The sequence below is a fragment of the Chelonia mydas genome, chromosome 20 (assembly GCF_015237465.2).
Source record: "Chelonia mydas isolate rCheMyd1 chromosome 20, rCheMyd1.pri.v2, whole genome shotgun sequence".
NCBI classification, from domain to species: domain Eukaryota; kingdom Metazoa; phylum Chordata; order Testudines; family Cheloniidae; genus Chelonia; species Chelonia mydas.
In genome coordinates this window covers 3,598,053-3,610,963 of record NC_051260.2, presented here as the reverse complement: position 1 = coordinate 3,610,963, position 12,911 = coordinate 3,598,053, and the positions used below count along the sequence as shown (strand labels likewise).

General features: G+C 71.1%; 1 protein-coding gene across 5 annotated transcripts; it reads right to left on the bottom strand.

Annotated features, from left to right (window-relative positions):
* Nucleotides 1-8: 8 nt before the first annotated feature.
* On the bottom strand, nucleotides 9-12,464 carry LOC119564330 (zinc finger E-box-binding homeobox 1). Of its 5 annotated transcripts, none has more exons than XM_043533037.1 (7): nucleotides 4,248-4,560; nucleotides 3,952-4,101; nucleotides 3,394-3,566; nucleotides 3,093-3,180; nucleotides 2,005-2,618; nucleotides 1,518-1,680; nucleotides 9-1,220 (listed from the first exon to the last, which is right to left on the bottom strand). In XM_043533037.1, exons 1-7 carry the CDS (start codon nucleotides 4,393-4,395, stop codon nucleotides 769-771), a joined length of 1,788 nt encoding a protein of 595 aa, XP_043388972.1. In that variant the 5' UTR covers nucleotides 4,396-4,560; the 3' UTR covers nucleotides 9-768. The 5 variants fall into 5 exon arrangements, with proteins under 5 accessions (XP_043388972.1, XP_043388975.1, XP_043388974.1 ...); XM_043533040.1 differs by lacking the exon at nucleotides 4,248-4,560 and adding an exon at nucleotides 12,369-12,464 and having other exon boundaries at nucleotides 10-1,220; XM_043533039.1 differs by lacking the exon at nucleotides 4,248-4,560 and adding an exon at nucleotides 11,192-11,495 and having other exon boundaries at nucleotides 10-1,220.
* Nucleotides 12,465-12,911: the final 447 nt, after the last annotated feature.

Below are 12,911 nucleotides of genomic sequence, written 5' to 3'. Positions count from 1 at the left end.
GACCCAGCCATGCCGAGGGGGGGTGGTTATTTATTTATTGATTTCTCTCACCAGTTTACAATCAGAACAACCCCCCCGACCGCCCCCCACGCACACACACACACATCCTGGTGGGCTCCTTCGTGGGCCGCAGAGCGAAACTCCCTGGGTGCCCCGGGAACAGGGCGGGGGTGGGGTGGGGTGGGGGGCGGCAGGACTGGCACGGGTGCCTGGATGCGATGGCACCGGGAGGGCAGGAAAGCTTTGCCACTCAGGCTCTGCTGAGCAGCATCAACGTCGGGCTCTGGGGCAGGGTGCCCGTGGTGCCCGCCCAGAGGGGCAGGGAGCTGCAACTAGCCCCAGGACGTGCCTGCCAGCTGCCCAGCCCGGTGCTGGGGGGCCGGGCCTGAGGGCACCTGGCGCTGATGGGGCCCTGAGCCCTGGCCCGTGGCCCGACCCCCCTCCAGACGCACGGGGGAGTCGCAGGGGGTGGGGAGCAGCATTTCCCCGGGGCCGAGTCCTGGGGCCAGTGGGGGTTGGGGTCTCCCTGAGGTTCTGGTGCCCGCAGTGGGCAGGGGTGGGGGGGCAGGGTCTCCCTGCAGGGGACAGGGGTGGGGGTGAGGGTCGCCCGCTGGTGGCCGGGGTGTCGCCCTGGAGACCGTGGGCAGTACCAGGGGTCTGCTGTGGGGGATGGGGGCCGGGGTGTTGCCCTGGTGACAGGGGGTAGGGGTGAGGGTCTCCCGGTGGGGGGCGAGGGCTGGGGTCTTCCTGTGGGGGGAGGGGAGGGTGTCACCCTGGCGACAGGGGCTTGGGGTCTCCCCCTTGGGGGGCGGGGACCAGGATCTTCCCGTGTGGGGCGGGGGTCTCCCCCTCGGGGGCGTGGCTGGGCACGGGGGTCTCCCCGCGGGGGGCGGGGCCGGGGGTCTGCCCACAGGGGGCGGGGCCGGGGGTCTCCCCCTGGGGGGCGTGGCTGGGCACGGGGGTCTCCCCGCGGGGGGCGGGGGTCTCCTGGCGGGGGGCGGGGCCGGGGGTCTCCCCGCGGGGGCTGGGGGCGCCCCAGGCCCGGCAGCAGCCCTGCCGGTGGTTGAGGTGCTGCGAGTAGGAGCCGGAGTGGGAGAAGCGGCGGGCGCAGCGGGCGCACTGGAAGGGGCGCTCCCCGGAGTGCAGCCGGGCGTGTTCCCCCAGGTGGTGCTTGTGCTTGAAGGCCTTGGGGCAGAGCGGGCAGCGGTGCGGGCGCCTCCCTGTGGGGACGGGCACGTCAGTGCGGGGAACCCCCGGGCTCCCCCCCGTCCTCCCCCGCTGGGCTCCCCCCCAACCCCCCCCCCCCCCCACAGGGCTTCCCCCATCTCCTCAACCCCGGCCTCCCCCCGCTGGGCTCCCCCCTCCCCGTCTCCTCAACCCCCCCCGACAGGGCTTCCCCCATCTCCCCAACCCCAGCCTCCCCGCTGGGCTCCCCCCACGTCTCCTCAACCCCCGGCCTCCCCCGCTGGGCTCCCCCCCCCACCGTCTCCTCAACCCCAGGCGACCCCCCAGCTCACCCGTGTGCTCGTACTGGTGCCGCAGGAGGGAGCTGCTCTTCCGGAAGGTTTTGGGGCAGAGCTCGCACAGATACAGCCCTTCGGGGGTCCTCCGCAGCCGCCTCCGGCTGCCCCCCGGCTCCCCGCCCGCCTGCAGGGGGCGCCACCCAGCCCCGCCGGCTCCCTGGGGGGGCGAACGGGGCCGTCAGTGGGGCCGAGGCTGGGAGCTCCGCAGCCCCCCACGGCCGGCAAGGGCCAAACCAGGGAAAGGGGGGGCCTCTGCCAGCAACACCCCCCAGCTCTGCCGGTGCCCCTCATTCCCGACCCACAGCCCCTGCCAGCCCCCAGCCCCGGACTCCCCCCCGCCTCCCCAGCTCTGCTGGTGCCCCTCACTCCCGACCCACAGCCCCTGCCAGCCCCCAGCCCTGGGCTCCCTCCCGACCCCCCAGCTCTGCCGGTGCCCCTCACTCCCGACCCGCAGCCCCGCTTTCCCAGGGCAGTTTCTCACCAGAGGCCCGTGTTGCTCCCAGTGGCCCGTGGCCAGTGCTGGCCCCGCCTCCGCCCCATACGGGTAGAGCAGAAAAGGCAGGAACTGGGGGGCCGGCAGCTCCGGGTTCCCGTGCAGCCGAGGGGCCCCGTGCGGGAGGAGATGGCTGAGGGTGCTGGGCAGGAAGGCTGGGAAGAGGGAGGTGGGCATGTAGAGGGGCTCATAGGGCCGCCGGGTCGGGGGCTCCTCCGAGGGCACCGGGCTGGGCTTGGGCTCCTTGCCTGGCTTGGGAAGCGACAGGTCCAAGGGCTGCTCCATGGTGGGGGTCTCGGGGGGAGCCCGGTCAGGGCCAGGCCCTGGCACATTGGTGTCCCTGGGTCCCTCCATTCCCGGGTCAGGGGGGCCCGGAAGGGGCCGGGCCGGGCCGGGGCCGTGCAGGGAGCTGAGGTCCGGGCCGTAGGCCCCACAGCCCCCAGCGTGGCCCCCCCGGGGCCTGGCAGCACATGGGCGGCTCTCCCATGGGGCCGGGGAGTCGGGGGCGGGCAGCAGGCAGCGGCGGGCGCTGAGGTGCGAGCTGTAGGAGCCCGAATGGGAGAAGCGCTTCTGGCAGGTGGCACATTCGTAGGGCTTCTCGCCTGGGGGGACGGAGACAGGGGTCAGTGCTGGGGGTGGGACAGACGGACAGACACGGGCCGGGGGGGGGAGTAACACGAGCTCTGAGAGCCACAGGAGGTGAGAAAAGGAGACGTGCAGACGCAGGGCCTGTCCCCCCCGCCACTATCCCAGCCCCCCGCTCTCACTCTGAACGCTGGGACATGGGGGTATGGGCTGCATAGGAGGCTGGGGGGCCCTCCACACTGTGGATGCGCTGACTCGGGGGGGGACAGAGGGGGACGGGGGGGTCTCACCGCTGTGGATACGCTGACAGTGGGGGGGTACAGTGGGGGGGTACAGAGGGGGGCGGGGGGGTCTTACCGCTGTGGATGTGCTGACAGTGGGGGGCACAGTGGGGGGGGGACAGAGGGGGGCAGGGGGGTCTCACCGCTGTGGATGCGCTGACAGTGGGGGGGCACAGTGGGGGGGGACAGAGGGGGGCGGGGGGGTCTCACCGCTGTGGATGCGCTCATGCTCCTTCAGGTGGTGTTTGTATTTGAAGCCCTTCCCGCAAGCCAGGCACCCGAACCGACGTGTCTCCGCCTGCCCCGAGACAAACCCCCCTCGTTAGGGGCTGGACAGAGCCCCCCAGCTCTCTCCGCCCGCCCCCACTGCCCCCGCCCCAGCTTCCCCTTGGCTCCCTCGGCCCCCAGCTCCCCTCGGGGCTCAGCCTCCCCCCACCTTCCCGGTGACCGAGCCCCTGCGGCCGGCGATGCCCAGCCCCCGGGGCTCCCCCTGCCCCCTGCTGTGCCGTACCTGGCTGGGGGTGGGGGGCGCTGGGGGCCGGCTGAGCTGGGCCGGGCTGCCCAGGGCCCCTTGGGGCTGGAGCCGGGCGCGTGGGCTCAGGCAGACGAAGGCGCGAGATCCGCACTCGCAGGACGGGGCACCCGGCCACGGCGCCGGCGCTCCGGGGGGCTCCGGAGTCTGACCTGGGGAGAGAGAGCAGCGTCGCCAGCCACAGCACCAGCCAGGGCTGGGCGGGCAGGGGCTGTGGGTCGGGAGTGAGGGGCACCGGCAGAGCTGGATGGGGGGCTGGGAGCCCAGGGCTGGGCTAGCAGGGGCTGCGGGTCGGGAGTGAGGGGCACGGGCAGGGCTGGGTGGGGGGATCCCAGGGCTGGGCTGGCAGGGGGCTGCGGGTGGGGAGCGAGGGGCACCGGCAGGGCTGGGTGGGGGGAGCCCCGGGCTGGGCTAGCAGGGGCTGCGGGTCGGGAGCGAGGGGCACCCGCAGGGCTGGGTGGGGGGAGCCCCGGGCTGGGACACCCCCTGGAGGGGGCCAGGCTGGTGCTGAAGGTGGAGTTCGCTGCTAGGACTTACCGTGGTTGGGGTCCGGGTGGCTGCGTCTCTGCTGCATTTCGGCCGCAGCCCCACCTTGGTCTCCGGGCGCCGGCAGGAGGGCGGCCGTGGGGCTGGGGCCCTGGCTCAGCTCAGTCTCCTGTGGGTCCCCGTCCCCCTTGAAAGCCAGCTCTGCAGCAGGAGAGATGGGAGCCGGTCAGGGACGGGGAGAGAAACTCAGGCAAGCCCGAATCCCCCCGTCCATCACCTGCCTGGCCCAGCGGCTCCAGCCCCACACGGCCTTGTGGAGCCCCAGGGCAGGTTCTGGGGAGACTCACCACTAGCCACCCTCCCCGTGGCCAGGCAGGTCGGGTGGAGCTCCCCTTGCACATCCGGCCCCAGCCTCAGCCGGGCGCTGCAGCAACAGGTGTGAAAACGCCCCAGGCCGAGCCCTGGGCCCTGCACCGAGGCCGAGCAGCCCCCCATGGGGAGGGGGGCGGAAATCGGCCCAGGCACTCGGCCCCCACCCGGGTGGGGTTGTGGACTCAGCGCTGCCCTGCTGTGGGAAGAGAGGTCGCGGGGAACGCCTGGCCCCACAGGGGTGTCGTGGGGGGGGAGGGATCCCAGGGGAGCAGCTGGTGGGGTGTGTGTGTGGGGGATCCCAGGGGAGCTGCTGGTGGGGTGTGTGTGTGTGTGTGTGTGTGTGTGTGTGGGATCCCAGGGGAGCAGCTGGTGGGGTGTGTGTGTGTGTGGGATCCCAGGGGAGCAGCTGGTGGGGTGTGTGTGTGTGTGGGATCCCAGGGGAGCATCTGGTGGGGTGTGTGTGTGTGTCCCCGCCAGCCCTGAAAACCCTCGCCGGGGGCTGGGAGGAGGGGCAGCCCTGTCCTGCAGCCCCCCGCCACGGCTGGAGGGGCCCTGGACAGGCGAAAGGGGTTTGGCTCCCGGCAGCCCCGGGAAGTCCCCCTCCAGGTGCCCTGGGCAACCAGAGAGCGCCCACACCTGGGGCAGGACCAGAAATACCAGCTGGACAGAGAGAGCCAGGCCTGCAAGGGTTAACCCCCCCCCCCCCCCCCGCTGCAGACAGATGCAGGGCGCCCTGAACCCCCTTCCAGTGCACGGGCACGTGTGACACTAACACACCCGCATGACACCCCCCACCCCCCCATTCACCGCACACGCAAACACACAATTATAATAACCTGGAGGAGGCTGGAGGCGGATCCCCCGCATCCCATCAGATGCTCGCCCTGGTTTGTTATTGTAGGGTCTCCGGGGCGCGGGGCCGCTCGCCCTGGTGGCCGGGAGTGTGGGGGGGGGGGCAGGGCCTGCTGCCCAAGTCTCCCTGGGCAGGGGCAAGGGCTGGCATGGCCTGTTCTGTTCTGAGTCAGACCCTCCGCAAGCGAGATCCGCGGGCGGCCGGAGGAGCCGGGCCCTTGCGGGGCCCTTGGGGACAAGGAGGGCGGAACGAGGCCTGGAAACTCCCCGGGGCCCATCAAGGCGGGGGCAGGGAGCTGGCAGCCCCTCGCTGCAGCCGTGACGCCATCTCCACCAGGGTGCCAGGAGCGCGGGGCGGGGAGACAGCCGGGGACGGGGTTAGCACCTTGGGCACATGCCCCCTCGCCGCCACACGCTCCTCCCCCGAGCCTGGCCTGCCCCTGGCACTGACAGTCACCAGGGCGCTGATGGGGGGAGCCCAGGGCTGGATGGCAGGGGGCTGCGGGTGGGGAGTGAGGGGCACGGGCAGAGCTGGGTGGGGGGAGCCCAGGGCTGGGCTGGCAGGGGCTGCGGGTTGGGAGTGAGGGGCACTGGCAGAGCTGGGTGGGGGGAGCCCAGGGCTGGGCTGGCAGGGGCTGCGGGTTGGGAGTGAGGGGCACTGGCAGAGCTGGGTGGGGGGAGCCCAGGGCTGGGCTGGCAGGGGCTGTGGGTCGGGAGTGAGGGACACCAGCAGAGCTGGGCTGGGGGCCCCTCTAGGCTCCAGCTTCACCTCCCTGTTCCCCACCTTGCAGGACTTTTGCTTTCCTTAGACGGACTCCCTTCCCCCCCCCCCCCCCCGCAGCTTCTATGGGGCTGCCCCTGCCCAGTGGGGCTGCCCCTGCCCCGTCATGCCAGGAGCTGGGGGAGGGGAGGTGTGATGGGAGGTTTCCAGGAGAAGCTGTTTCACTTCCTGCCCGAGGAGGCTGCTCTTGGCCTGAGGGGGTGGGGAGCTCCAGCCCCCCCTGCCCCCACCCCGGGGCACAGACTCTCCATGCTGGAGGGAACCTGGCCCCATCCTCACCTCTGACTGGGGCTGCGGGTCGGGAGCGAGGGGCACCGGCATAGCTGGGTCGGGGGGCAGAGCCCAGGGCTGGGCTGGCAGGGGGCTGTGGGTCGGGAGCGAGGGGCACCGGCAGAGGTGGGTGGGGGGAGCCCAGGGCTGGGCTGGCAGGGGCTGCGGGTCGGGAGCGAGGGGCACCGGCAGAGGTGGGTGGGGGGAGCCCAGGGCTGGGCTGGCAGGGGGCTGTGGGTCGGTAGCGAGGGGCACCGGCAGAGGTGGGTGGGGGGAGCCCAGGGCTGGGCTGGCAGGGGCTGCGGGTCGGGAGCGAGGGGCACCGGCAGAGCTGGGGGGGGGGGGGGAGCCCAGAGCTGGGCTGGCAGGGGCTGCGGGTCGGGAGCGAGGGGCACCGGCAGAGCTGGGGGGGGGGGGGGAGCCCAGAGCTGGGCTGGCAGGGGGCTGCGGGTCGGGAGCGAGGGGCACCGGCAGAGCTTGGGGGGGGAGCCCAGGGCTGGGCTGGCAGGGGGCTGTGGGTCGGGAGCAAGGGGCACCGGCAGAGCTGGGTGGGGGGAGCCATGTCAGCCCGTGGGGCCCAGCCAGGTGCCCCCAGGAGGATCCGTAGCCAGCGTGGAGCCCACGGGGCTGGCAGGCCGCACACCCCAGCGGGCGCTCGCTCGCGTGCAGAGAAGGGGCCGTTTCCTTCCCAGCTCGCTGGCTCAGTTCCCTGGCCAGCCCCCGTCCTGCCGGGGACCCCATGAGAACAGATGGACACCGCAGGGTGGGGGGAGCGGAGGGGAGGGCGCCGAGCCGGGCAGCGTGGGTGGGAGCTGAATGTTCCCAAGCCTGGCCCCTGATGCAGCCCAGGGGAGGGGGGGTGGAAACCCTGAGCTGGGCTCCCAGCCCCACATCAGTGCCCGGGGGGCAGAGAACAGCTGGCTCAGGGGGCAGCGTGGGGCAGGCTCGTCCCCTGGCGCCGAGACCGCCCGGGCCTGGCAGGGTCACTGCCCTGGGTGGGGACGGGCCGACACCACTACCCCCTCTGCTCTCTCGGGCAACAGCAGCATGGGGGGGGGGAGTTGGGGTAACTGGAGCAAAGGATATGGGCAAGGAATGGACGTCCTGACCCCCCATCTCAGGGCTCTTGGCCAGGGTAAATATCACCCCCACTTTGCCCCTGAGGCTGGGGGCTGCCTGTCCCAGGTGGGGTGGGGGGTTCAGTGCCTCTCTGGTGCCCCCCAGGCCCAGGCAGGCAGAGCTGGAGGGGAGCAGAGAGCCGGAGCCAGCCCATCCTACGGGCATCTGGGCTGTATGTGCAGGTGCCCGCCCTTCCCCCCCGCGCGCACCCTCTCAGCCCTGGTTGGTGGGGGCAGCTCCCTTGGAACCAGTCTGGTTTCCTGGCCCCCGCGGGGTTGGCTCAAACTGCGCCCAGATAGCGGGTCCCAGACGAAGGGCCCTGCCCAGGCTTGGCCTCGGGGGCGGCTCCTGGCACAGACTGTCCCATGGCCAGAGCTCCAACCCACCCAGGAATGGGGGAGGACCCCGGGGACCAGCCCTAGGGGGGGCACCAGGGACGGGAGAAGACACGGGGTCCTGAGTCCCACGTGTTCACAGACACACAGTCACACACACGCACACGCAGTCAGACACCCAGATGCACAATAACACGCAGGCGCTGGGCTGGGGGGGGATGGTGCTGGGCGGGGGGGGCCGGTGCTGGGCAGTGGTTTCACACACTCACATGGGGGGGGGAGTCAGAGGTAGCTGCCAAACCCAAGGACCCGCCTGGGCATTGGGGTCAACTCCAGTCAGAGTCTCAGACAGCGGGGGAGTGTGCAAACTTCGCGCACACACCCCAGCCCTGCCAGTGCCCCCCACTCCCAACCCGCAGCCCCCCCCCCGCTAGCTCAGCCCTGGGGGCACCGTCTGCGGGGGGACAGTGGGAGGCGGGGTCAGTGTGCTGGGGGAGCGGCAGTGGGGGGAGGGGCAGCGTGTGCTGGGGGGAGGAGCAATGGGGGGTGGGGGCAGCGGCTGCTGGAGGCAGTGGGGGTGGGGGCAGTGCGTAAGCGGGCAAAACCTGGCCAGGCTGGCCCTGTTCCAGGCCATCAAGTTGGGGCGTTGCCCCAAGTCGGGCAGGAGGGGAGCAGGGACCCGGCGTCCCTCCCTCCCCAGCCCCTGGGTCCTGCTGCCTGGGGTCCCCGGCGCCCCTTCCCACTGGGCCCTGCTTGGTGCAGCCCCCCTCCCTGAGCCAGGTGCCCGGGGCAGCCATGCAGCAGGGCTCCCGGGCACACGGCCCAGCCTGGCGCCCCCGGGCCAGCCCCACCCATCAGGGGCCTTTGAAGATGCGCGTGGGGTGGTACCTGTACGAGGCAGGTACCAGCTGAGATACTGGCCGCAGCCTCCACCCCGGGGAGCTCAGCTGCTCGGCTCCGGCCCCCCCGCAGGCCCCGGGGCCCCCACCGCCCCGTGCCCCAGGCTCACAGCCAGACGGACCGGGCATCATAGGGCAGGGCTCCCAGGAGGTCGGACGTGACAGAGACTTGGCTGCATGTTAAATCTCACGCCAAGAAATGAGAGAGAGGCTGGGCCCAGGACTCCTGGCTTCCATTCCCGGCTCTCGGAGGGGAGGGAGCTGGGCTAGCGGTTAGACAGGGGGAGGGGGAGTCAGGACTCCTGGGTTCTATCCTCAGCTCTGCCCCGACTCACTGTGTGACCTGGGGTGACTCCCTCCCCCCTTTCTGGGCCTCAGTTTCCCCGTCTGTAGCCGGAGGCCAGCGGTCGTGGCAGGGTGGGGCTGGGAGGACGCGGAGCAGATGGGTGGAGAGTCGCCGGGCATGGTTCGGCCACGTGGCCGTGCCACAGGCAGGGGGCTAGTGGGCCAGCCACCGCAGGAGCCCCATATCCCGCCCTGGGGCCGCACTGCTCTGTGGGCACGAGCTGGGCCCCCAGTACGCTGCCCTGCCCCCCGCCCCACCTCCACGAGGGGGCTGGGCCCAGGAGCCCAGGGACTGGGACACCCCTCCCCAGGGCCCCCAGGAGACCCTCCAGCGGGGGACCCCTGCAGGGATGGCCCCCACCGGCTCACACCCCACCCCAGCCAGGAAATTACTAGCAAAGAGCAACTGCTGGGCAAGAGCACGTACAGGCCCCTGACACACCCACCACACACAACCGCTTGATGCACACACACCCCATGCCCAACCCTGACACGCCCTCTCGCACACCCACCTGATGTACACCCATCCCTTGCACAACTGCTGGACGTGCACACGCCACACTTGACCCTGACACACACACCCCTTGCACAACTGCCACACACAAGCCTGACACACACACACTATGCAGGCCATACACACCTGCCTACTCCCCTCCCCCCCCCCCGCCAGCAGGCGCCTGGAGCAGCGTGAAACTCCCCCAGTGACCGACCCCGACCCAGGCCCAGGGTCACCAGCCCTGTGCCCCCGAGACCCTCAGAGTGGAAGGAGGAATCCGACTCTGCTTCCCCCACGTCGCTAATTCATTTGCTAATTAATAAACACAGTCATCAAAGCCCGCCAGCCAGCCCCCTCTGATCCCAGCCCCCCAGCTCACCCCCCACTCCACTCCCAGCCACCAGCCCCCCACTCCACTCCTAGACCCCCTCTGATCCCAGCCCCCCAGCTCACCCCCCACTCTACTCCCCTCCCCGCCACCAGCCCCCCACTCCACTCCTAGCCCCCCTCTGATCCCAGCCCCCCAGCTCACCCCCCACTCCACTCCCCTCCCAGCCACCTGCCCCCCACTCCACTCCTAGCCCCCCTCTGATCCCAGCCCCCCAGCTTACCCCCCACTCCACTCCCCTCCCAGCCACCAGCCCCCCACTCCACTCCTAGCCCCCCTCTGCTCCCAGCCCCCCCTCTGCTCCCTGCCCCACAAAGAGCCCCTCAGCCCAGCCCCCCACAACCAGCCCCACTCCTGCGAACCGGCCCCCGGGGACAGAGCCCGGCCGCTTCCTCACCGCGTCTCCTGCGGGGCTCCGGCTGCTTCCTGCGGGGCGCCGGGGCCATGGTGCGGGGCTGCCGCCGGCTCTGCGGGCTGAGTGCGGGGCGCCCCGGGCCGCGGCCCGGACCCGCCCCGACGGCGGGGGCGGGATTCGGGCGGGGCGAGGAGGGAGCGGCCCGGGGGTGTCCGCTCCCCGCAGAGGGGCCTGAGGGCAGTAAGTGGGGGGGGGCGCTGGAAGCCCCCCAGGGGTACAGGCAGTAGGGGGCAGGGAGCACCCCAGGGGAGCAGAAGGTAGGGGGAGGGGACGGGGCACCTCAGGGGTGCAGGAAGAGGGGGGCAGGGGGCACCACAGGGGTGCAGGCAGTGGGGGGGCTGGGGGCACCCCAGGGGTGCAGGCAGTGGGGGGAGGGTGGCTGCCAACCATAGCCGGGGGCTATGGGGGGGGCTTGCAGGAAAATGACACTTTGCATGCAGCTGGGGGCACTGGCTGGATTTCCCCCCCGTGATGTGGGTGGATCCAGTCACAGCGATTTCCTCCCTGGTTACTCACGTCTGGGGGCCAAGGTGGCCGGGGAGGAGGCCCAGCGCAGCGCAGGGCTGGGCGCTTTGGGGGGCGGTTTGGGGGGAGATTCCGGTCCCCTGCTGTGGGGCTGGGCGAGGAACCAGGGAGCCGGGCCGGCACTAGCCAGCAAAGCCTAGGGGGATCCAACCATTTCCACATGGGGCCTGGCTCCAGCTGGGGGGCTGAGGGCTGGGCCTGGCAGGCCGGCCACTCGCATGGGGATGTGCACTGGCGCCGTCACCCCCCTCTTTGCGGCCCCCCCTGGCACCTCCCCCCCAGACTGCGATGTGACTGTGGTCGCCTCTCGCCTCAAGCGCCTCTCGCCTCAGCTCACCCGCCTGGGGGCGGCCTCACACCTGGCTTTCCACTGTGCCGGGGAAAGTTCACACGTGAGTTTTAACAGGAAAGCCAGGACGGGGCGCACCCCTCCCCCGCCCCTGGTCCCCCCCACCCCCACCTCACGGCCAGAACAGAGCCCACTAGCCACTCACATAGCCCCTGGCCGGGGAGCCGGTGCTGGGGTGTGTCATTTCCCCTCTCTCTGCCTCAGTTTCCTCCTGCTGCGAAATGGGCAGCGGCCTGGAGCCCCAGGCCCTGCTTGCCCTGAAGCCAGCCCCCCTTGGATCCCCTCCCGCTGCCTCGCTCCCCGGGGCAGGTTGGTTCCCAGGCTCTGGGCCCAAGTGGGGATGGCTGGAGGCAGGAGCAGGGCAGAGCGGACGGGGTTAATCTTCATCCCGGGATCCTATTGGCTAAGAGGTCGTGAAGGCTGTGGTGGGAATCATGTAGCCGCTCAGTAGGGCCGTGACATCACCAGGGCTATGACATCATCACCCCCATGACATCAGAGCAGGAGCCCCCGCCTTCCCCTCAGCTGTTAGCTCACGCTGGCCCCCAGCACCCTGATGCCCCCTGGCGCGCCTAGGCCGGGCTGGCGTTAGCTGGGCCTGGGGATCCCAGAGCCCGGTGCCCGGGCCGGGCATGATGGCACCTTGGCACGGGCGTCGTGGGAGGAGGGACCCGCCCATGGGCAGCTTAGCTCAGGCTGTTCTTGCAGATGCCCTCCCCCCACATGGGCTTTGGGGAACGCCTGTCCCCCAGCAGCACCCCTCACTTGGACCGCTTTGCCCTCTGGCCCCACCCTGCCCAGCCCGAGGAGGTCCCGGACACCTGGGTTCTAACCCTCCCTCTGCCACTGGCTCCCTATGTGACCCTGGACGTGTGGCTTGGTTCCCCCACCTGTAGGACAGGGGGGTGAGGCTTTCAGGACCCGGCGGGCACAGGGTGGGGGGCTTTGAGATCTTCCCATTACCGGGACTTTCCAGCCAGCCAAGCACCGTTCCAGCTAGGGATCCCCCCAGTCTAGCCCCCTGCTGCCCCAGGGACAGCCTCCCCTCCCGCCCCCCACCGAACTGGGGGCAGCTTCTCAACGGAGTGTCCGGCCTGGGGGGGAGGGCGATCGAGAGCGGGAAGGGGGGGTGAGTGGGATGAAAATCCTGCCCCAGGGACATGAGTCACCAGTGGGAGCTTCTCTGTGTCCCCAACGCTCTGCCCGTCCAGCAGCGTTGTCCCGGAATGGACGGGGGGGCTGCCGGTCGGGAGTGAGGGGCACCGGTGGAGCTGGGGGTGGGCAGGGGGAGGGAAGATTTACACATCCTTTGCCTGACTTACCTGAGAGTCTCGGCCCTGGATCCTCCTTAGAACAGTTACTGAACCAACCTCAGACAGCCCCTGCTCCGCACCGGCCTGCCTGGCCCGCCCCCCGGCAGCTGAGTGGCGGGGGGACGGGGGGGGGACCGGGTGTTACCAGAACATTTGTTTGCTGATAAAACTCTCTGCCTGCCCGGGGGATCTGGAAAGTGACGCCTGAACCCGCGGGTGAGTCAGTGCAGCTGCCCCAGCCCCAGACACCCTGACTCCCAGCCCCCTGCTCTGACCACTGGGCCCCACTTCCCTCCCAAAGCCGGGGGCGGGCGAAGAACCCAGGTGTCCTGGCTCCCAGCCCCCTGTTCTAACCACTGGGACCCACTTCCCTCGCAAAGCCGGGCGGGGGGGGGAGAACCCAGGTGTCCTGGCACCCAGCCCTCTGTTCTAACCACTGGGCCCCACTTCCCTCCCAAAGCCGGGGGGGAGAACCCAGGCGTCCTGGCTCCCAGCCCCCTGCTGTAACCATGTAAAGCGCCATCACCGCCCATCTGGTTTGCTCCCCCTGCC